Here is a 25,322-nt window from a genome sequence, read left to right on the forward strand (position 1 = left end):
GAGACCAGGTGGACTTCTTTAGGGCCAGGGACCATTAGCTGGTTGGTGGCAGAGGAGCGTAGAGCTCTTTTGGGGGCATAGGCAGGGAGGCGGTCCCTCAGGTACACTGGCCCCTGACCGCGAATGGCCTGGAAGGTAATTACCAGAACCTTTAGTCTGATCCAGAATTCAACTGGCAGCCACTGCAGTTGGTGGAAAATGGGCCAGATGTGGGACCTCCATGGTGTTGCTGTGAGGATCCTGGTTGCTGCATTTTGGAGCAGCTGTAGTTTCTGGGTCAAGGCTAAGGGCAGGCCTGCGTAGAGCGAGTTACAGAAGTCCAGCCTAGAGGTGACCATCGCATGGATCACTGTGGCTAGGTGTTCCGGGGCCAGGTAGGGCGCTAGTAGTTTGGCTTGGCGGAGATGGAAGAATGCCAGCCACGCTACCTTTGTGATCTGGGTTTCCATTGTAAGGGAAGCATCCAGAATCACGCCTAGGTTCCTGGTGGAGTCAGCCGTAGAGAGCTGTATACCATCCAGGGCAGGCAGGCGCGCTTCTTCGCATGGTCCCTCCCTACCCAGCCACAGGACCTCCGTCTTTGAAGGATTGAGCTTCAGGCGACTCTGCTTCAGCCATCTCGTCACTGCTTCCAGGCAGCTGGCTAATGCTTCTGGGGGGGAGTCAGGGCGGCCATCCATCAGGAGGAAGAGCTTCCTCCTGATGGATCAATCGGCATATTGATGACAACCCAGCCCAAACCTCCGTACCAGTTGTGCAAGAGGGCACATAAAGATGTTGAATAGGATAGGAGAGAGGACCGCTCCTTGTGGGACTCCACAAGTAAGTTGTCGGCGGTCTGATGTTTTCTCTCCTATTGCAACCCTCTGTCCACGATCCCGGAGGAAGGAGATCAGCCATTGGATCTTATGGAGTCAAGTCTTATTGCTCTATGTATTCGTATGTGTTATATTGTCTTCATCTATCTTGAGTAATTCGCTCTGGTCATCTGCTCCAAGTTTAATGCTTTAAGCCAGCCTTTTTAAACCTTTTGATTGTGGAGGAGCCCCTGAAATAAATTTTCAAGCTTCATGGACCCCCACACCTCCCTGCCACGGCCCCTGGAAGTGACCTGTCACCAAAGTGACATCACTACCTGCACCCTTCACCCTCCTTTTGCTCCCACCTTGGCTTAACTACTCCTATGGCAGCTCTTCCTTACGTTTGGCTTGAAAGAATGACAGGAGCCAAGAAGACAACCCAGACCCTGCCATACCATGACATAACCAACTCTCCCCACTTTGATTTTTACACCCATATCGCACCCATTGAGCCTTCTGGTGGGTGGCTTGTGGCCAAGTCCATTAAGGTAGGAGGGGCAGGAGTGCGAACCCCCTCCAGAACTCCCAGGGACCTCCAGGGTCCATGGACCCCTGGTTGGGAACCCCTGCTTTAGGCAAGCTGGTTCTACTTTCTTGTTTACCTGCAACATTGTTGGGCATTTGTGCACCTACTTTATTTTCCACAGACTTACTCTGATCTTTCCCAAAATTACGCTGAAGTTTTGGGAAAGATCACAGTAAAGCCTAAAGGGCTGGTGTTTAGATAGGAAAATTAGATGTCAGGGTAAAAGCTGGAATGGTCCAGAACAGTCTGGAATGGGAATTAAACAAACAAGAATATCTTTTAAAAAAACAGTGGAATGCAGTGCAGACACTCGTGAACAATATTTTAGATATGAAAAGGCAGAAATCCCATACCTTTATTAACCCTTACCAGGCCAAAAAGGCTCTGGAACAACTTGGAATGGGCATTAAACAAAAGTATCACAAAAACAGTGGAACGCAGTACAGACACTCAAGAACAATATTTTAGAAATGATGCAGCAGTTACCAATCAAGATCAGGATCAACAGTCCATATAGTGTCCACCATGCTATCTGGCGTGGGATTCAATTCTAAAAGCAATGGCTATCATGGGACAAGAGAGGTGTGGGATTTCCTCTTCATTTCTAAGATATTGTTCTTGAGTGTCTGTAATGTATCCCACTATTTTTTGTGATACTCTTAGAATCATAGAGAATCATAGATTCTCTTGTTTGTTTAATGCCCATTTCAGCCTATTCCAGGGTGTTCTGGAATCTTTTTGAGGATTAATAAATTAACCCTTCAGGGCAGTGGTCCCCAACTTTTTTATCACTGGGGACACTCAACGCTTGACAATTTTACTGAGGCCCGGTGGGGGGGGTAGTTTACTCCTCTACTCTCAACCACTGCCCTAACGCTCTCTGATCGCTATGGTAATGTTTAAACATCCCTTCAAAATAATATACAGACACGCCACAACAATGAACATAAGGAACATTTTATTTTCATGGAAATTTTAACTCATGACAATGACAAATCAATGGGAACCCAGAGCTTGTTTCTCTGCAACGAGATAGTCCCATCTGGGAGTGATGGGAGACAATAACACCCAAAGTGTTTTGTAAAGGGCCGGGGGGGGGGGATGAAGTAAAGGGCGGGGGGGGGGAGAAGGTGTCCTTTGCGGCCCACCTCCAATTAGTCGATGGACCACATGTGGTCCGCAGCCCACAGGTTGGGGATCGCTACTTCAGGGTGTTCCAGAGAGTTAATAAAGATGAGGGATTTCTGCCTTTTCACAGGCAGTCTTCAAACAAGGGTTGGATGCACACTTTTCTTGGATGCTTTAGGATGCTTTGGGCTGAACCTGCATTGAGCAGGGGTTGGACTAGATGGCCTGTATGGCCCCTTCCAATTCTATGTTTCTATGATTCTATGATTTCTAAAATATTGTTCTCAAGTGTCTGTATTGCATCCAACTATTTATTGCGGAACTCTTGCTTGTGTAGTGCCCGTTCTGGGCTGTTCTAGATTTTACTGTCCTGAAAACTAGCATTTTCCAGCATGTATAGTAGTTATTTTCCCTGACTTCCCCCCAGGCCTTTCTTCCCCCAGCTACTAGGAAACTTAACCCACACACACAAACCTATAATATCATTATATTAATACTATATTAATATACTGTTTTAACAATAGGTGTTGTAGAATGTTCAGCTTTCATTTCTTTTACAGTAAACCTCTAATCCCTTGCTATGTGTATGTATAAAGAAAAGTCCATATCATTGAAGAAACTCTCTCTTCACTTTTTTCTTTTTAAAAAAGAAATTGGGGATTCAGAGAAGTTGATTAACCTACAATTACAACAGTATATCTATGTACCGGTATTCTAGTGCTAGCCCTTTTAAAATCCTGTAGCCTGGGGGAAGTGTCATTGCTGCTGTGAGACTGGGACTGAGAAACTGCAGCAACACCTGCCATGTGGAAGCTCTGCAAGTGTACTAGCAGCTGGGAAACCTAGGTGCCAACTCCAGGTCAGGAAATCCCTGAACATTTATGAGGGGAGCAGAGTTTGGGGAGGGGAGATATATCAGAGACATTATGATGCCATAGAGTTCACCCTGCAAAGCTGCCATTTTTTCTAAGGGAACTGATCCTGGTTATCTGAAAATCGGTTATAATTCTGGAAGAACTCCAGGTGCCACCTGGAGGTTAGTCTCCACAAGGGAAAAACAAAATCTCATCTCCACATGGAAGATAGCAAAGAGAGATTACAAATGAAGCAGTTAAATATTTATTTATTTATTTATTTTTCATTAAATTTTTCATTAAATTCATTAAACTTATGTCATCCTCTCCACCTAAGGCGGACTCAAGACACTGGAGATTAGTACTTGCATTTCTTTGCCTTGCACATCTTCACAATACAATCAGTTTTCCTCTTGCACAATGTGCTTGTTTTAAATGGGGGGATCAATGTTGTTGGCCAGCTTTTTTATGTACATTAGATGCTGTTTATTATGTTAAATACTTTTAAAAAACAGTGTTGTTTATTATGTGAAATTCTGTCTTAAATAAAAGATGTAGGCTGAGGAAGTCCTTTGAGAATGCAGTTCAAACAGATTCATCATCATTTTCATATTTAGGGTTCAAAGGGGTGGCTGTGGCAGAGCATCTGCTTATAATGTATGCAGGGGGTCCCTGATCCAATCTGTGACATCTCTAGTCATTAGGAGCCAGCAGCATGTGAAAGACCTGAGACGACTAGAATGCTGGTGCCAGTCACAGGGAACAAAATGCAGGAACTGGAGCAACATGGGGGTGGGTGGGAGAGATTCAGTTTATAAGGGGGGGGGGGAGGCATCCAGTTTTCTATGCAGAACATTTAGCCTGAAGCATTTTGTTTTGACAAGGGGCTTCACAAATCCTTGAATCAAGAAACTCAATGGGGGGAGGGAGCTGTTAAACATAGCCCTGTATTGTGAACGAACTCTCCTCTCCCTGTGCCCCCTTCTCCTCCTCTTGCCCTGCCTGATTGGTGTGTTACTGTCCCTTGCCTTTTTAGGACTGTCACCCGGTCACTCTAAAGTGATGAGTCTGGGGGCAGGTGTCAGTCTCTCCACGATGGATATTGTTACCAGCCAATCGCCTTGTGGCTTGGCCGTTCCCCAAATACCAAAGAGCCAATGGACTGGGGAAGTCAGGAATGACAGGGCTCCGGCTGGACTGATGTGAAGTGGATATTCAGTTGGCATTCTTCTCTCAGCTTGCAGAGCTGCTGCATGCCTGGCTGAGTGTTCCAGTTCTCGTGACTTCTTGACACAGCAGGCGTGCTGAGGCTGTCAGTTCCCCGTGGCTGTCGTCAAAATGGTGATCAAAGTGTTTGTAGCAACGTCTTCGGGGTCTACAGCGGTAGGTAGTTTCATGTGATTTATGTTTGCACACATATCCATTGGCTTCCAGAAGCTTTGGGGAGTACTTCTTAACTGAGAAAGGGGCGTGGTAGAGCTACTTGTTACAGGATCCTACAATGTGGAAAAGAAAAAACAACTCCTGAGTATTTATTACAGATTTAAGTTAGGTTGATGTGTTACACTGCAATCCAAAACAGGGTTACATCTTTATCAATCCATTTAAATCAGCTGGTTTAGAAAGGAGATTCAGGTAGGTAGCCGTATTGGTCTGAAGCAGCAGAACAAAGCTGGAGTCCAGTGGCCTCAAACTTAGTACATCTTAGAAGGGTATAATTCTTTTTAGGATCGCACTGATGACAACTTCATGCATTTGAGTGTATGGGCATTGCATTAGTCCACAAAACCTTTCCTTGCAATGTACATTAGTCTTCATGCCACTACTTCTTACAAGAGATTCAGCATGGAAAGAAGTATACTGAAGCAATGTAATTGTACATTCACATACGTGTATAAATATTGCTTAGTTTCACATATTTTACCACTATTTTAAGGCTTGTTACTTTTGTTATTGGACAAATAGAATTAGTTTGGTTGCAGTGTGTGAAGAGGAACAATCTTACTTTTGATTTTTGGAAAATATTTGTTAGATAAGGATTACAGATTACCGAAAAAAGAAAACCTGCAAACCTTGAGCAAATTCTATCTTTTAAAATCTTTTTTAAAATCTATCATATTTCCACATGAGTTTGGATATAGCTGCTGTAAGTGATCAGAACCATTATGTTCTGAGTGAGCAAAGGGTGTGCAAATTGCATATTGGACAGTGGGAACTGGGAAAGAACTGTTTCCTTTTATATCCAGTTCCCACATGAGCTCAGGTTTCAGGCCTGCCTCAGCAGTCTGTCACAGAGAAGCTTCTAAACAAACTGGCGGCTGCTTGCACATAACTGTGTGGCTGACGCTCACACAACCCCAAGAAACTTCCAGAGCAGAAGGACTGAAAATGATTAGAAAGAACAAGGTTATTACTTTTCCTGTGCAAATCTACATTTGATGTACATGAGGCCAAGTCTTCCAAAGTTCCCAGTGGGCTCCATACTGTCAGTGGCCTGAAGGCAAGTCATCTTTGTTTATGTTTTATGGTGAGGCTATTTCCTTCTCATCACTGGCACAATAATACTGATGACTGCATGCCCCACAGTTCTTGCAAACATTGCTTACAGTTATTGAGGTAACTGGCCGTATATTGAGTTGCAACAGGTATTGACACTGCCACTGATTATAAATAAATGAACGAATCTTTATTCTTATAACCCATGAGACCCAGGGCAGGGAACATTAATTGACAAAATACAGATTACATAATTAGTGTTAAGGCCTCAGTCAGTCAGAATAAAGTAATAAAAGCTAAGCAAGCCACAAGCTCACTGGTGTGTGTTCAAGTAGGAAGAAGAGTCAAGCAAGGAGGCATCTTCAAGTGGAGTAGATACACTTTCAGATTTTGGTATCAGAGGGAAAGTATCCCTCTAAGTCTCTGGCTATCGTTAGCTTTTGTTTATCATAGACATATGGATGGGCCTGCAAAAGGGAGCTCCTCCACCAGGCATTAGGTTGAGGTCAACCCAAACCATCGCTTCCAATTGGCCCTCAAGCCCCTCCCCTACTGCAAGTGCTACTAATCTGCCTAACCCACTGGGTCCCAGTAAGAGTTGAGGTGAAGCTCTTTTGCAGTTCCATCATTCTCTAATGTTATTACTGTTATCATATTAAGATTATTGTTGTTATAATGTTATTGCTGTTATTACCAGCTGTTACCATATGTTATCTGTATCTATTTCCTGTTTCCTGTAAACTGACCTGAGCCTTCGGGGAGGGCGGTAAGTAAGTAAGTAAATAAGTAAGTAAGTAAGTAAATAAATAAATAAATAAATAAATAAATAAATAAATAAATAAATAAATAAATAAATAAATAAATAAATAAATTATTCTACTGTAATCTATACCTTTCCTTCCTTGTCATGCAAATTATTATTATGATCATAATTCAATACAGACTAAAGCATGCCCACTGAAACCAGTAGGTTTAAGTCTTAATAGACTCAATAGGGCTGATTCTGCACTTACTTTCCTTATTCCATTGTGAATCCTGCTGAATTCAGACAGATTTGAACCCAGGTCTTCCTCTATCCCCCCCCCTTGAAATGTTCTGCACGTGATTAGGGGGGAGCCAAGCGCAGCAGGAGCCTCTTTCTTTTCTTGAAGGGGAGGGGGAGGATTGGAGACAGCAGGGGAGGAAGAAATAAATCCAAGAGGCAAATCTCTGCTGAGAGAAGTTAGGGCTTTTGGAGTTTCTGCCCACAGAAGTTAGAGCTTCCCCTTTAAGGGAAGCCTTGCAACCCGGGAACCAGGAACTGATGCCCTGGCTAGTCAGGGCTTTTCTACAGCATTGGAGGCTCAGCAGCAAGTTATTTCGGGGAAAGCAGACAGCTGCACGCTTACTCATTCTGATTTTTCTAATATCGAGGGTTATATCCACTCCAGGATATCACGGGGAAAAGGTAGGGTCACTCTGGATCAATCATGTTTGTTGCATAGGGAAAATTTAAATCACCCTGAATCTAAATGGAAATCCCATTCTGTGTAGACGGCAGGGACTGAATCGACCTGGGATTGCTCTGTGCGGTGTGTGTGCCTCTGTGCATATTGCTGAAAAAAATGGTTCTGAATCAACTTCCAGGTATTTCTGGATAAAATAGTCTGAATTACTTTTAGTTTAGTTTCTAGCTTGGGATGAGATAGAATCTGCCTTGTTTGTATGTCTCTGCTAATTCTTTGTATCTCTCAGCACTTTTTAATACTGAAATTCTTTTGGGATTGTGAGACAGTCATTCTGCTCCTGCCTAGTAGGTAGGTCTTAGAAGGTGGTTTCAGGAGACTATTGCTCCATCCCTCTGAAAGATATGCTTTTATACTTTAATGGTACTCCTGGCTGCATCAGTGTTTCTGAAATAGCAGATTGTGGGGCTGGCCAATAGTGCTTTTTAAAAGAGAGGAGAGGAGCCAGGCAGGGAGCCTCTTTCTTTCTTTTCTTGGGGGGGGGGGGGAGAAGATCAAAAAAGGCAGAGGAGGGAGGAAAAATCCAAGACCAACAGAAGTTGAGAGAAATTAGGGGCTTCTCTTTTAAGGCAAGTTTGTCACATGACCAGGTGTGGCCTATCAGAGGTTCTCTACCACGGAGCTTGGTTTCCCAATCCGGATATTGAGCATTAAAAGCACTCTAAGATATTGCACAATAAAGGTAAGGTCACTCCAGATCAATCCTTCTTGCTGCAGAAGGAAAATTTAAATCGTCCAAAATCCAAATGGAAATCACATTCTGTGTAGGGGCTGAATCGATCTGGGGTTGGAATAAAAGCTCCGTGCAGTTTACACCTTAGTTAATCCTGGTTTATGTTGAGACAAAACAAAAATTGGTCAATACTCTGAATGGACCATACCCAGACAACTGAGACCAGTGAATCCCCCCACACAATCACAGAATGCTGCTCCCCCTGACTGTCTGCACCACTCCCTTCTTATTGTTTATCTTCTGAGAGTGGACTGTGGTTTTGCTGGCCACCACCCATGCCCTGATAGATGAACAGGCAGACAGATCATGGTCTGGTGAGCTAGTCTCAGGCAAGTATGTGCAGCAGGGCTGAACATTCAAGCAGGCAATGGTGGCAGGATGAAGGAACCAGTCCTCGTTGCTTACCACCCTCTTATATTCCACAGTGGATGTCTTTGCTGCTATAGTACCAGTGCATTTTGCAGGTCATTCTGTGCAATGCAGGCTGTGTGCTGGGCTTTCTGCTGCCACCCAGCTGGCTGTGCATGAGTTAGTTTCCTGACCATGTAAAAAGGTTGTTAGGAGGAGTGAGTCATTTTAAATTTTCTACATACCAACATGGCTTTCATGGTGCCTGTCTGCTTGCATAAGCCCCATGTACAAAAAGCATAAATAAATAAATGTCAATAGGAAAAAAGGATGGGATTAGGATAAAAGTTTTCACTGTCTGAGGCCATAAAGCACAGGGCTATTTTTCCCCTCCCCACCCCCTAGCTGGCTGGCAGCTTTGAACAAGTCAAGCTTTTGAAGGTTTGTCCTGCTTTTCAAGGGACAAAGGCTTAAAAATCCTATTTCCTGACCAGCCTTATCTCATTTGTGTATGAGGTGAACCCTGACATTTCTTTCAGACTGTGCATAGTATTAATGAATGGGTAATTTGAAAATGGAGAATGTGTTTTTCATCAACTTATTTGTTTGTTTGTTTATAATTAGATGAATATAATTAGATGAATTATCTAATTCAATGGGCTGGAACACAAAGAAATACATGGCTGTTCACTGAATGAAAAATCCGAGACAGATAAAGTTAGCATAGGAGAACGTATAGGGATAAAACACCCTGACTGTAGACATTTAGAACTCTGAGTTCCACTGACTTGCTTAAGTTCTCTAAGGCAGAGGAAGGTGTGGAGGAAGCAACACCCAGTGATATCTAGAAATTGAAACTTCTTATGCCATATGTCCAGCTTTCATATCTACTTTAAACTGTTTAAACAGTAGCTGTTTATTTCCCATCTACTATATCCCTGTTTATGTGAATGCACCTAAAATTCATGTATAATGTACACTAGATTTTTCTTTGTGTGCACTGAGTAATCCTCATGTTAAATTCAATACATATGCAACTGAACATGTAATTGAAACTACATGTTTATCAAGGTAGTGATCCCCAGTTTTGTTTGTAAAGTGAACACACATTAGTTTTTTCTTGAGAACAGGGGTACATGCAGTATATGTTTAGGGCAATATGTAAATAGGGCTCATGTCTTCCAGTGAAGGGTACACATTCTTTCTACCTAGGAATTGTTTCTGATGGTAAAATGAGACAAGATGGAAATCATGGACATCCCAAAACCTTTAAAATGTATATTACAGGCATTACAGGAGGATGGAAGAGGGCTTTTAAACTTTTTCCAGTCACCCCCACCCACCCCCACATAAAGTGCTACTGTTAGCTCTAAAGGTTAAAAGATGTGGCATCTGTGTTTTGCCTATCTTTTCTATTTTGAGAATAGGTTGGTTTTGATCAGTGAAACAAAATGGAGGAATAAGAGAAAAGACCCCTCTCACATTGGGCCCCACACCTTGTATTAAAGGTTTCAAAACTATTGGGAAGATGGTCCAGAGATCTCCTGGTGTATTAAGCATGAAAGGAGTTAGTATTCAGGCTGTCGTAATCCTCATATGAATGAGGTTCAGTAGCACTTCAGAATTAAGTTTCCATGGAGAACTTGTTACTGCTGTGTATGGTTGCAAGTCCTCGCATAGGCTTTCTAGCTTCAGCTTTGGAAATTCCTAGAGATTTGGGGCAGAGCCTCAGGAGGATGGGGCTTGTGGAATGGAGGACACTCAGCAGAGATGTGGTTCCATAGAGTTCCTCCTCCAAAACTGCCATTGTCTCAGTGGAATAGGCTGCCTAAGGAGGTGAGTTCCCCCTCACTGGCAGTCTTCAAGCAAAGGTTGGATACACACTTTTCTTGGATGCTTTAGGATGCTTAGGGCTCATCCTGCGTTGAGCAGGGGGTTGGACTAGATGGCCTGTGTGGCCCCTTCCAACTCTATGATTCTATGATTCTAGGGAAACTGGTCTCTGTTGTCTGGTGTTTCCTTGTAATTCCAGGCCCCACCTGTAGTATGGTGACTTGTTACATGATGATCACTTGTTACAGGTGACATAAAGTTTGGGGGTTAGTGCCTGCTCTGCCTCAAACAATTTGCATCTCTTTCTAGAACAGAACTGTAATCCTTAAATGAATAAAATATCACATTGAATATCTGTGCTCTGTTAGTCTATAGTAGGGGTTCCCTGGGGCAGTGGAAGGATCCAGGGTGATGGTGAGAAATTTTGGGGCTGGGGGGCAGCAGTTGGACTCTTCCTACTGCAGCAGTGTTTTCCTAGTGATTTGCCATTGGTTGCCTCAGAGTACTTGCGAACCTGGAATTCCTTGGTGGCCTCCCATCCTACTGTTGACCAAGGCAAACCTTGCTTAGTTTCCTGGGGGAAAAAACACAGCTTCAGAAGGTGGGCTGAATGGAATAATATTCCTGCAGAGCTCATTCCTCTCCTCAGACTCGGCCTTTCCCAGGCTCCACCCCAGATCTCCAGGAATTTCTTCACTCAGGGTTGGCAACTTTGGGAAGCTGGAAAAGCCTTTTCCTGCATGCTCATGGAAATGGAATTTTCCATTGCATGCCTCTCTCTCTCTCTCTCTCTCTCTCTCTCTCTCTCTCTCTCTCTCTCTCTCTCCCCCTCTCTCTCTCTCTCTCTCTCTTGTTCTTCCTCTATCAGCCTTTCTCCCCAGTGAGGGCCCCACGTGGCTTTTCCAAATGATTTTTTTACAAATAACTTGAAATATGACTTCTGCACAACAGGCCAAAAAGAAGTGTAAATTTAGTGTGTCTTGAATTTGCAGTAAACCTGACACTAGGCAAGAGGTGTGTGTTTGTATGTGCATGGGGGAGAGTACAAGGGATGTGGCCTGGGAGCCAAGGGTCGGCAGTCTGAAAAAGTTTGGATACCACTGGTTTATAGCAATGCTATGTTTCCCTCTTTTCTCTAACTAGATTAAGAAGAAACAGCAAGAGGTAGTGGGCTTTTTAGCAGCCAACAAGATTGACTTTAAAGAACTGGACATAGCCTGTGATGAAGACAACAGAAAATGGATGAGAGAGAATGTTCCAGGTGAAAAGAAGCCACAAAATGGAATCCCTCTCCCTCCACAAATCTTTAATGAAGAACAGTATTGTGGGGTAAGAAATGTACAGATTTATTTGAATGGTTAATTAGACTATATGAAGTCATACTGCTGTACACACATTCTTCTTGAGCATAATTTCTAGGCTGCCAAATTGCACGTTGTCAATCTCAGAACATTCTGGTGTGAATTCTTCCATAGCATTGCATCCAGGAACCATTCAGACCTTGGCAAAGGACATTGGCCCTATCACTCAATCTTGTGTTGACAAAAATTGATGTTGGAATACGTTCTAATTTTTTCTGATTGTTACGTACAGACATTTGGTTTAGCAAAGGAACATGGTGAGGTATGGGTTTCCTTTGGAGGTTGAGCATTGGCAGTAGTCACTCACAAGTGTTTACCTCTGTGAGGAGTTGCTCACTTAAAAAAAGATCTATATATGGTGGTGGGAGAACTTAATAGTTTTTGGATTCGTTTTCCTTGAATTATTCTGATGCTTCATGCTTTGAAAGTATCTTTGAAATGGTATTCATACTGGTTCTTTGATGATGGCACACTGTTGTCAACATTTTACAAACTTATTTATTTATTTAGATTTCTATACCACCCATTTCTTTGCAGCTCTGGGCAGTTGAATCTGTCAGCGACTGATCAGTGAAAGAACCTGCCTTGAGCAGAACGTTTAGATCTCTGAGGTTTTGGTCTCTTCCAGCTTTAGTGTCACAGAAGAAGACTGGATAGAAGCTATGGATTGCATTCTAAGTAGGTCTGTAGTTGAATAAGTTAAGATGATGGTCCTAGGAGTACATCAAGCCTTTGTGGAATAGTGACCTGATAAGGTAATTTGAGAGGGATGTGGCTTAGTACAAAATCTGCTTGGCCTGCAGAAGGCTCCAGCTCAGCATCTTCTGTTAAAAGAATAAGGTAGTTGGGGATGTGAAAGACTTCTACCTGATACCCTGTAGGGGTGCTGCCCGTGTGAATAGACAATTAACTGCTCAATGGTTTAGTAAAGGCAGCTTCAGTGGTAAATTGGTTAAAGTTTAAATTTATTAAAATCAAATTTTGTTTTGAAGTGTTTGAGCCAACAGGTTAGAAATCATTCTAATAACTTTGCATTCAGGGAAGGGGATATTGGAAAGTGTAACCAAGTAAAATGCTGCTTATGTGGCTTTCCTTTTTAAAAAGGGGTAAAACTTGAAAACTAATGTTTATGACCTAAGATCTCTGCCCCACCTGCCCAAATCACACATAGGTGTAGCCCAGATGTTCAGATTGTGCGTTTTTGTCTGGTTTTGACTTGGAACACATCCTCTGGTGGTGTCCCAGGCCCAGGCAGCATCAGAGGCTGAGTAGGAACCAACAGAGGCCTGGAGGACTCTGCAAAAGAGGGCAGCCCTTCTGCTGCAAGAGCTAAGGCAGGAGAGAGAAGGAGTCTCTCTCTCTCTCTCTCTCTCTCTCTCTCTCTCTCTCTCTCTCTCTCTCTCTCTCTGTGTGTGTGTGTGTGTGTGTGTGTCAGAGAGAGGGAGGGACCAGGATGAAGGAGCTCTGGAGCAGGTATGTGTTCCACATACCTATACGAACCAGACTGTCATTACTTTCATTTCCATTAATGATTACATTTTGTTTGTATAGCCCTTGAGATACATGTGTGCCACTTAAAACATTTTTTGGTACCTTTCCCACTGTTGGCATGCACATGTAAGCAATTTAGGATTTGGCTCCGTAACGAAGGCTGATTTATAGCTTTGTTTCATCTGTTTTCCAATTCATAATGCATATGTGGTTTGGACATGAGTCAATGTCTCAGCAGTTGAATACTTGACAAGCTGTTTCTTTTCATTTTGTACGATAGACAGATGATGTTAAGTGGTGGTTCTTTTCCCTATGATTCTTATCATTTCACTTCAGGAACTTATAAGAATGATTTCCCAAATGTTCTCCAGGCTAGTTAGACTCAGTAGGGGGCAGTAAACACTAACAGTTAGTGTGGAATCTACTTTAAACTGCAGTCTGTGGTAGCTTCTGCCATGCAATTAGCCATTTTGTGTATCAGCTTGCCTTGTGGATCTGGTAATTTTTCTTCATATCATCATAAATTCATACATTAAATAAATACATGAGGGTGCACAGCAGTGTGAATATTGTGTGCAAAGTAAAAGTCAGGAAGGAGGAAGAGAATGATAGAGGAAAATTTAAAGCCACTTTTAAAGTGTATATCAGTCAAAAAAAATTGTGCCTGCCCACGTAAGTTTCTAATCTATAAACTGGTAATTTAGGTGGCACAGTTGAGGAAGGCACATACTTCAACATGGACAGGGATTATTGATGACAGAATTCACTCGTACTGAGTGCTAATGCCTTTTTTCAGGGTTCTTTCTAGGCCTGATTCTCACACACCAGCTGGCCCTTTCAGATAAAGAAAAAGAGAAGAGGATATAGATTGGGACATACAATAGCAGGGATGGGCAGTGGCATAAGCCATCACGGCCAGTACTGGTGCACAGATCATGGTGCATCACCAGTTAAATTATCACAAGAGTCACACATGGATGGACCCAGGTGCCTGGCAAAAACACCACACCTGAGGCAGCCCAGCAACCCTTACTCTATTCTGCTTGCTCTCTTCCCTCCTCATTTATGGAGTGAAGATGGGATGAGTGATGGAAGGAAAGATGTTGGAACAATGGAGCAAAGCACCATGGGCCTAGACAGGTAAGGTTTCCTGCAAACTGGCTAGACATAGAGCCTGGCAAAGAATCTGTCTGAAGTTTCTTGGGGGGAGGGAGTCAGCAGCAAAAAATAGCTGATAGTCAACCATTCATCCACTCTTCCTTGAGGAGACATGGAGGAAGAACCCTGTGTAGTAGAAGGCTGGCAGGCCTGGCAATAGGGCAAGTTGCTATGGCCCCAGGCAGGCAAGCAGCAGCTGTTCTCTCATGGACCAGGTGGCTGCAGAGCTCTGTAGTCAGAGGAACTGGTGGAGGAAGAGGCTTGGCAGGACATGGTGACAGGGTGAACTGGTGGTGGAGAAGGATGTGCTGTTCAGTTGACTGCAGTGAGGTAGGAGAAGTGAGATTTCTTCCTCAAAAAGCAAAGAATAATGTTTAAGTTAAATTTTTGAGTTTCTTCCAAAAATACCTTTTGCAAACTGTGTTGCTAACTTTTTAGCTAGCCCCTGTTCTTATATCTTAAAGATAGGGTTGCCAAGCCAAACCACACAACCAGTAGGGAGGTAAAGGGGCAGGAACATGGGGTGTGAGATATTGACAACATCACTATAACATTCCTGGGTACAACCAGAAGATGATAATCTGTAACTCTAGGAATCACCGGAAACTCTATGGCAAATCCAATAACAATATTTTTGCAAAAGCAGCTATCAGTAGCAGCAACCCAAAAAGTTAAAGAGCATTTTGCTCTGCAGACTTAATGCTGCCTATTTTCTGTAGATCAGCCTTTTGCAGATCAGGTTTTTTTCTTTGTCAGTTGGCAGCTCTGCCAACAAACCTATACATTTGGAAAAGGAGTAGAAATAAGAAGTCAAAAGAACATAAGAGCCCTGCTGGATCAGATCAGTGGTCTGTCTAGGCAAGCATCCTGTTTCACACAGTGGCCAACCAGTTCCTCTAGATCAGTGATTCTCAACCTTCCTAATGCCGCGACTCTTTAATACAGTTCCTCACGTTGTGGTGACCCCCAACCATAAAATTATGCAAGTGTTCTTTCACATAAATTAAATTGAAACTTACCAATGTCTTGAAGATCCACTGTTCATTATTGTATATAAATTGTTTTTTTTCCCAGGGTTTCTCAGTTCTGTTCTGTCCCACTATACCAATCTCACTCTTATCTGCTGATCCAGAAGAACTCTGTATCTCGATCTACCCCGCAAGGCTGTTGTGTAGGTGGTGGCCCCCTAGCCAAGCTGCTTGTCCTGCCACGACCCCTGTGAAAGGGTCATTTGACCCCCAAAGAGGGTTGAAAACCACTGTTCTAGGTGGCCAACAACAGGGCATAGAGTCTGATGCCTTCCCCTGACGTTGCCTCCTTCTTGTTCTTAAAAATTGACATTAGCAGCTATTCTATTGAGCTCTCCAAAATCCTGTTCCTCAGAATTGAAACTGATGGAGACTGGTGGAAATTGATCAGGATAGACAGTCATATTGATATGGCTGCAGAAGTAGAAAAAAGTAAAGGATCCAGTAGCACCTTTGTTGTTGTTCGGTGCTAAGTCGTGTCCAACCCATCGCGACAATGATCCTCCAGGCCTTCCTGTCCTCTACCATCCCCCGGAGTCTATTTAAGTTTGCACTGACTCCATCCAGCCACCTTATTCTCTGTCGTCCCCTTCTTCTTTTGCCCTCAATCACTCCCAGCATTAGACTCTTCTCCAGGGAGTCCTTCCTTCTCATGAGGTGGCCAAAGTATTTGAGTTTCATCTTCAGGATCTGACCTTCTAAGGAGCAGTCAGGGCTGATCTCCTCTAGGACTGATTGGTTTGTTCGCCTTGCAGTCCAAGGGATTCGCAAGAGTCTTCTCCATCACCAGAGTTCAAAAGCCTCAATTCTTTGACGCTTGGCCTTCCTTATGGCCCAACTTTCACAGCCATACATTGCAACTGGGAAGACCATAGCCTTGATTAGATGCACTTTTGTTGGCAGGGTAATGTCTCTGCTTTTTAGGATGCTGTCTAGATTTGCCATAGCACTGTTGCTTCTTGACCTGCATATAGGTTTCTCAAGAGACAAATAAGATGCTCTGGTATTCCCATCTCTTTAAGAACTTGCCATAATTTGTTGTGCTCCACACAATCAAAGGCTTTAGCATAGTCAATAAAACAGAAGTAGATTTTCTTCTGGAACTCCCTAGCTTTCTCCATGATCCAGCGTATGTTGGCAATTTGATCTTTAGTTCCCCTGCCTTTTCTAAATCCTGCCCGTACTTCTGGAAGTTCTCGGTCCACATATTGCTGGAGCATAGTTTGTAGGATTTTGAGCATAACTTTGCTAGCATGAGAAATGAGTGCAATGGTGTGGTAATTTGAACATTCTTTGGCGTTACCCTTCTTTGGGATTGGAATATAAACTCACCTTGGTTCCCAGCATATTCTTTTGCTGTTGTATGCCGACGAAACGACAATACTCTCATATACAAGGGTTGGCTTACAACGATACTTATCCAACTTTTACCAATATTGCCAAGATAATAAGTTAGTAATTAACTATGGTAAAACAATGTCAAGCGTAGCAAGAACTCACAACAAGCTTCTTTGAAAGAAAGCATTTATTGAGAAGTTACTTCAGACACCTAAGCTAAAAAAGTCAATTCTGCCTGAAATCACATTTGCCACCCCTTTTCAATAGAATTCTCCCGCCTAAACCTTGAAGGTTCCCAAGGGAGGGGGGAGAGGAGTCCCAGGTGCTATAAACCAAAGTGTTACTTCTTACACGTCCTTGGGCATCTCCGGACAAGATAAATGTTTTGGTTACAAAAGGCAGACCCGGCTGGCTGGTTCAAAAGACAAATAATTCACAGCTCCTAGAGATAACAAGCTACAGCCAAATAGTTTCGATTTCAGGCATGCAAGCATAATATATGGGACCTGGGTTATAAAGAGGCCCCAGTAAGAAAGGTAAAATGCAAGTTAAGCAAACATGGAGAAACCCAGGCCAACCCATGGCAGGGTCAGGCACTGATCCTGACAAACAAAAGTTTTGGTTTTCTCTAAGAGCTGGCATGCAATGACTTGGTCTATTGGAGGCACTTCAATAGAACAAGTCAAAACATTTACGTATCTAGGTGTTACCTTCCAATATAACCAGAACTGGCGCTCCCACTGCCAACGAGCTATCAATCTGGCCAAATCCTCATCTTCCTTGATAAAACAGTTCTTTTTCTCTGTGAAAGGTAACCAATTTATTCCTGCAGCAATTAAAATTTTTAACGCCAAAGTGATGTCCCAGCTCCTGTTTGGATGCCCCTTATGAGTTCCTGCTTTTAATAAATCTATTGAGGGTGTTCAATCTGCTTTCTATAGGCAAATTGCAGGGGTTCCCAATTGTGTCTCCTACCATGCCATTTGCGCAGAATTTGGCTGAATTAGGGTAGAGACAAGGGCCTGGATAGCTACTTTTAAATTTTGGGTCATACTTTATTTTAGAGTAGAAACTGGCAGCCTTTTAACTTGTCTAAAAAGTGACCCTCTCAAATTTCGATGGTTCCAGGCTACTGAACAAAAATTAGTCTCCATTGGCATCGATCTGAACTCCCTACTACCTCTGGAAGAAAAATGTATCTTCCGGATTATTAAACAGAGAATACTAGACTATGAGCAGCAGGAACTCATACCTACCCAGCCTCGGGTCTGCTCACCAGCATTCTTTGGCATCACTATGCAGAGAAATATTATGTCTACATATTTGCATCTCCTTGATGTCCCACCCCTGAGAAGCGCTTTTCTCCTGGCCCGAAAGAATGCTTTCCCCTCAAAGGTCTTAGAGGGAAGATTCCAGCATATCCCATACCATGCGAGACTCTGTCCGTGTGGTTCTGGCTGCCCTGACTCTGTCTCACACATTTTGTTAGATTGCCCCTTATATGAGCAGTGTCGGGATGACAGCTTTGTTGCCTCGCTGGGAAACAAGCCTCTGGTCTTCCCTACTCTATTGTTTTCTTCTATTTGTTTTCACTGTTCATTTAAGAAGGCATTCTTATCTCTTCTAGCTATTCTCTGGAATTCTGCATTCAATTGGGTGTATCATTCTCTGTCTCCCTTGCCTTTCACTTCCCTTCTCTCCTCAGCTATTTGTAAAGCTTCCTCAGACAGCCATTTTGCTTTCTTGTATTTCTTTAAGCCTAAATTTTGCAACAAGAAGCTGATAATCTGAACCACAGTCGGCTCCTCATCTTGTTTTTACTGACTGACTCAATCTTATTTCTGTGTTGACCGTCTGGTGTTGTCCATGTGTAGAGTCGTCTCTTGGGTTGTTGGAAAAGTGTATTTGCTATGGCCATTGTATTCTCTTGACAAAATCCTACCAGACTGTGCCCTGCTTCATTTTGTACTCCAAGGCAAAACTTGCCTTTTATCCCAGTTATCTTTTGGCTTCCTACTTTAGCATTCAAATCTCCCATGATGATAAGCACATCAGTTTTTGGCGATGCTTCTAGAAGGTGTTGTAGGGCTTCATAGAACTGATCAACTTCATCCTCTTCAGCAGCAGTGGTTGGGCATAAACCTGGATTACTGTGATGTTGAATGGTTTGCCTTGGATTCGAACTGAGATCATTCTGTCATTTTGGAGATTGTACCCCAATACTGCTTTTCCTACTTTTTTATTGATTATGAAGGCTACACTATTTCTTCTGTGAGATTCTTGCCCACAGTACTATACCTGATGGCCATCTGAATTAAATTCACCCATTCCTGTCCATTTTAGTTCACTGATTCCTAAAATATCAATGCTCAGTCTTGTCATCTCTTGTTTGACCACATCCAGCTTGCCTTGATCTGACGTTCCAGGTTCCTATGGAAAAAAAGCCTTTATAGCATCGGACTATATTTGTGCCACCAGTTCCCGCCACAACTGACCATGCTTTCGGCTTTGGCCCAGTCGCTTCATTCATTCTGGCGTTACTCGTACTAGCCGTCTGCTCATCCCCAATAGCATATTGGACACCTTCCGACCTGAGGGGCTCATCTTCCGAGGTCATCTCATTTTGCCTTTTGGAACTGTCCATAGAGTTTTCATGGCAAAGATACTGGAGTGGTTTGCCATTCCCTTCTCCAGTGGAACACCTTTTTTCAGAGCTCTCTGCTATGACCTGTCCGTCTTGGGTGGCCCTGCACGGCATAGCTCATAGCTTCACTGAGCTATGCAAGCCCCTTCGCCACGACAAGGCAGCAATCCTTGAAGGAGAGTAGCACCTTAAAGACTAACAAAATTTGTGGCAGGCTTTCATGAGTCATTTTTAATGACTCCTTTTTAACAAAATAGCACCGAATGTGACCCAGAAGAAAGGTCCTTTGAAACATTTCCTTCTCCATATACTTGTGATGCTAGTGCTTCTAGCCAGGTCTGGCAGGAAACCTCCTTGCAATCCCTGCCATAACCTATTAGTGCTTGAAAGGTCAGCGGGGGGGGGGGGGGGATAGAGGCAACTGGGAATGAACATTGATGTATTGTTAGGCCAAATTCCTTGTAGGACCCAAATCCCCCAGCCTAAGAATCTGACATGAGGAGGTGGAAGAGGAGGAGGAGGAGGAAGAGGAAAATGTATTTCCACAAATAGAGAGACCAAAGGAACATGGCTTCACAGATCACTGCCCAGACGAGCAGGTACAGATTTTTTACCACTTCCAGTTCTTTGTCTCCAAGCTGACACTTTCTGTTGATCCCTAGTTGTTGCATATGATATATCCCATATTGATTGGTTATTTACAAGCATCTTATTGGTCCCCTGATGGCCAAATATGATCTATCACATACTTATTGTGCTTTTTTCCTCTCTAGTGCATCACTAGATTCAGAGAGCATAAGTACAAAGCAGGTTAGAACAGGTTTGATTAGGCTAAAACAAACCTCTTTCCACAGGCTTCCTTCCCATGGCCTTCATGGGTAAATTCTTGTCTTGAGTAAATTTTTGTTTTATCTTGCCTCCCCCTCCCTTCTTTCTGTACATCCTGCTCACAGGCATCTCTTGCTATGTATGTGCCACTCGCTCTTAAGCATATGGCTGCTGTTAATGATTAATACTGACTTTGGTCAAGCCGGCTATTAGGGTCCCACACACGATATGGGTAATGCTCTAGGAGTTGCCAAAATCTCATAGTTTAACCATGGAGTTTTTGCAAACTTTAGAGTGTCCCATTTCTTATGGCATGACACCATGCCATTTTTTCTGGGAACATTGTCACATCTAGCAGTGATGTCCTTCCCCTGATGTTGACTCCTGGCTCTCGGATTCAGATAAATCAAGTTGAAATGTCCCAGACCAGTACTCTCAGCATTGCTTATAACAGAGACTGTAGTGATATAATTTATAATTCAGAAGCATTCCCTTATGTTTAACAATGTTAGCAAAGTGGTTCTTTTGCCCTAATATCACATGACTTTCATTCTAGAGCAAGGGTGTACAAGATGTTTTAGTTGCTCTTTATATTCAAGTTAGAGCCTCTTGTGGCGCAGAGTGGTAAGGCAGCAGACATGCAGTCTGAAAGCTCTGCCCATGAGTCTGGGAGTTCAATCCCAGCAGCCGGCTCAAGGTTGACTCAGCCTTCCATCCTTCCGAGGTCGGTAAAATGAGTACCCAGCTTGCTGGGGGGGGTAAACGGTAATGACTGGGGAAGGCACTGGCAAACCACTCCGTATTGAGTCTGCCATGAAAACGCCGGAGGGCGTCACCCCAAGGGTCAGACATGACTCGGTGCTTGCACAGGGGCTACCTTTACCTTTACCTTTATATTCAAGTTGCTTTAAACCATTCATTCTAGTAGTTTCATTGCAGAAGAGTTATACTGTAAAATGTATATCACCAAAGTGTAGCTGCTATCAAGTGTCTACACAGACTCTAAATTAGCAATATACAGTATCTTTCACTCCGCAGATACTATTTTGGGCACCGGACAGCCGACATATCAAAGCTACATGTCTAAGGGCCTTTCCAGATGCTTAAATGAAACCTATCTTATTCTTAGTACAATATTTGCTAACCCATAGCAACACCAGAACACCGCCATCCCCAGTTAATAGACTGAAGGCAGCTTTAATGCAGAGGGAGGAAACTGTTTCACTTTACAAAGCCTTGCTAATGTTGGTTACTTTATTATTATTGGATTTATTCCCCACCACTATCAGCAAAGCTGTTGTGCGGCAGGTTACATGAAGATAAAACCTCACATAAAATAAAAATTTTAAATCATAATTCAATCCCCTAATACAAGAATAAACTGGTGGCAAAAAAAAAAAAAAACAACCTCACCCCATCCCCTAAGTTCAAATAGCCTCCACTCTGTGTCTCAGGGGAGGGTTAGGGGTGCCATCAATCCAACAGCATAGATGACTATCTAACCTGGAGGGGCCCCTCTGATCTATGCCCTGGCCTCAACCCCAGATCTGGCAGAAGAGCTCCATCTTGCAGGCCCTGCAGAATTTTAAGAGCTCTTGTAGGGCCCTCAACTCTTCTGGAGCTGATTCCACCAGGTTGGGGCCAGGACCGAAAAGGTCAAGGTCAGGTGAACCTCCCAAGGGCTGGGCACCACCAACAGCTTAGTACCCACACAGTGCAAGGCCCTGCAGGGTGCATAAAGTGATAGGCGGTCCTTCAGATATGTGGGTCCCAGACTGTGAAGGCCCTTGAAGGTAAAAACCAAGTCCATGAAATTAATCTGGGCCATAACTGACAATCAATGCAGCTGCCTCAGCACAGGCTGGATATGAGCCCTCCAAGGTGTTCCCGTGAGGACCTAGCAGCTGCATTTTTTTTATTGCCAGGCCAAGGTTGGAAAATGTTATTGTAGTTCCCATGTGTCTCTAGCCATTTACTTGTTCACTATTTACAGTTTCAGGCTGTAAATATTCTTTATTTAGATCTTCTTGCACTTTCCAGATTCACAGGATTGATGCTGGTCTGCCTGTGTGTGCCCCAGAATACAAACAGTTGCTGTTAAGGGCTGGCCATAACCCATAGCCCAGGAGGGACACACCTGCACCACTCCCTCCTAACTGCAGGCAAAAATGGCTCATTTGAAGGCTGGACTCTGAGGCATTGTACGATTTTGAAGTCCCACCTCCAAACGTCCAGGAATATTTCCAACCCAGGGGTAGCCAACCTCCAGGTGGGGCCTGGAGAACTCCTGGAATTACAGCTCACTTGCAGAGTATAAAGATCAGCTCCCCAGGCAGAAAGGGCTACTTTGGACAGGATTGTGGTAGAGAAGAAGGCCTCCCACATAGGTTGTTGTTGTATTGAAAGACTTGAGGCCTACTGTACAGCGTTGTTGTGCAGATGAAACAGGAGACAAAAGAACCAGTTTCATTTGCAGAATAACGCTGTGCAGTGGCCTCAAATCTGCAGAGAAGAAAGACACATGGCTTGGCTGTGTCTAACCCCTGGCCAGAGCAGTATTTTAAGTGAGAAGGGGCTTTTCTGTGGCCTCCCTGTCAGCCAACTGTTTGGCAGAAGGGGAAAGTTCCCCACCATCAAAAGGAATGCCCTCAGTCTCCCCTGCGTTGCTTTTGGAAATACCTCCCTCCACTCAGTCAGGGCCTGTCAGAGGCTCCTTCGCAGCAGGCCAGCTCCGTCAGGGTTCTGAGGCAAAGTTACAGTTGGACATGATGGTTAGGACAGCCTTGGGGCGAAAAGGGCTGGCGCAGCCTGTCCAAGCCTCTGATCTCATCCCCCTTGGCAGCCCTGCTGACCTCCTCTCCCTGCGGTGGTCATGGGCAGACTGGCAGCGATGTCTCCAGATTGCCCCTGGCTGGGCTGGGTGAATGGAACTCTGGTCTGTCCTGGTGAGGCCCCAATCGGAAGGCGCGAAGCCTTCTGATTGGCCCCTCCGCCTGTTAGTCAACGGCCAAGGGGCCAATCTGGGAGTTTTAATCCCGGACTCAGCCCACCCCAACACCCCTTACTGTTTTATTAAGAGGGGCAGATTGTAAAAAGCAGTCCCAACGCGTTTCACCCACTGGCTTTGTCAAGGGACATTAAATCTTAGGCAAAATAAAGATGAAATTAGTGGTTGTACAACAGTTATTAATAAATAAATATAATACATAAAAGGTAAAGATAAAAGTATCCCAAGCACTGGGTCATGTCTGACCCTTGGGGTGACGCCCGCTAGCACTTTCATGGCAGACTCAATACGGGGTGGTTTGTCAGTGCCTTCCCCATTCATTACCGTTTACCCCCCAGCAAGCTGGGTACTCATTTTACCGACCTCGGAAGGATGGAAGGCTGAGTCAACCTTGAGCCAGCTGCTAGGATCAAACTCCCAGCTTCATGGGCAGAGCTACAGACTCCATGTCTGCTGCCTTACCACTCTGCACAACAAGAGGCTCTTATAATACATATAAAAGATAAATGTCATGCGTTGAGCAGGGGGTTGGACTAGATTGCCTGTATGGCCCCTTCCAACTCTATGATTCTATGATTCTTTGAATACATACTTATTGTTTTCAAACAAACTTCAGATTATTAGTAAATATATTTCTCTTAAACAGAGTATCTAGAACAGAAATAAAACACTCCAATTATTATAATAGAATTCTTCTGTATTACTAAGGCATTATAACAAGGTCGTTATAACAACAGGTACCCATAGCTTATGGCATTCCAGATGCACCTGAATCAGTGTGAAGGGAATGTTAAATACTTTCTATAATTACCCACAGCTCGGACACAGAAAAACACAGAAAAACACCAACTGAGCCAACAGTTAAGGTAGTTATAGAAAGTAGCAAAAATCCAACAAGTTATTCAACTCCTTAGCTTCCTTAGGTTCAGCAATTGTTGAACACTATATAATTATACAGAACAACTATACAAGAGCGAGCTTAACATCACTGATGACCACAGTGGGGTAGTTACTGACCTGGAGCCAGACATCCTGGAATGTGAAGTCAAGTGGGCCTTAGGAAGTCTGAGCAACAATAAAGCTAGTGGTGGTGACAGCATTCCAGTTGAACTATTCAAAATCTTAAAGGACGATGCAGTAAAAGTGCTACACTCAATATGCCTCGCAAATTTGGAAAACTCAACAATGGCCACAGGATTGGAAAAGGTCAGTTTACATTCCAATCCCAAAGAAGGGCAATGCCAAAGAATGTTCAAACTACCGCACCATTGCACTAATTTCTCATGCTAGCAAAGTTATGCTCAAAATCCTACAAGCTAGGCTCCAGCAATATGTGGACCGAGAACTTCCAGAAGTACAGGCAGGATTTCGAAGAGGCAGAGGAACTAGAGATCAAATTGCCAACATACGCTGGATCATGGAGAAAGCTAGGGAGTACCAGAAGAACGTCTACTTCTGCTTCATTGACTATGCTAAAGCCTTTGATTGTGTGGAGCACAACAAATTGTGGCAAGTTCTTAAAGAGATGGAAATACCAGAGCATCTTATTTGTCTCTTGAGAAATTTATATGCAGGTCAAGAAGCAACAGTGAGAACTGAACATGGAATCACTGACTGGTTCAAAATTGAGAAAGGAGTTCGGCAAGGCTGTATACTGTCGCCTTGCCTATTTAACTTGTATGCAGAGCACATCATGAGAAATGCGGGATTAGAGGAGTCACAAATTGGGATCAAGATTGCAGGGAGAAATATCAACAACCTCAGATATGCAGATGATACCACTCTAATGGCAGAAAGTGAAGAGGAACTAAAGAGCCTGTTGATGCGGGTGAAGGAGGAGAGTGCAAAGGTTGGCTTGAAACTCAACATCAAGAAAACAAAGATTATGGCATCCGGCCCTCTCAATTCCTGGCATATAGATGGGGAAGAAATGGAGATAGTGACAGATTTTATTTTCCTGGGCTCTAAGATCACTGCAGATGGGGACTGCAGCAAAGAAATTAAAAGACGCTTGCTCCTGGGGAGGAAAGCTATGGCAAATCTAGACAGCATCCTAAAAAGCAGACACATCACCCTGCCAACAAAAGTGCGTTTAGTCAAGGCTATGGTCTTCCCAGTTGCAATGTATGGCTGCGAAAGTTGGACCATAAGGAAGGCCGAGCGTCAAAGAATTGAGGCTTTTGA

The 25,322-nt window shown here is 43.6% G+C and overlaps 1 protein-coding gene across 2 annotated transcripts in view; it reads left to right on the plus strand.

The window, feature by feature from the left end:
* Nucleotides 1–4,549: 4,549 nt before the first annotated feature.
* Nucleotides 4,550–25,322, plus strand: part of SH3BGR (SH3 domain binding glutamate rich protein) — a 68,592-nt gene continuing 47,819 nt past the window's right edge. Inside the window, exons 1-2 of one of the 2 annotated variants that reach the window (XM_077342728.1) lie at nt 4,550–4,751; nt 11,427–11,612. In XM_077342728.1, coding sequence (XP_077198843.1) covers nt 4,707–4,751; nt 11,427–11,612 — 231 coding nt within the window. In that variant the 5' untranslated portion in view covers nt 4,550–4,706. The remainder of the gene's footprint in view (nt 4,752–11,426; nt 11,613–25,322) is intronic. The other variant, XM_077342727.1, reaches the window with a different exon arrangement.

This window comes from Paroedura picta, chromosome 6 (assembly GCF_049243985.1).
Source record: "Paroedura picta isolate Pp20150507F chromosome 6, Ppicta_v3.0, whole genome shotgun sequence".
Classification (NCBI taxonomy): domain Eukaryota; kingdom Metazoa; phylum Chordata; class Lepidosauria; order Squamata; family Gekkonidae; genus Paroedura; species Paroedura picta.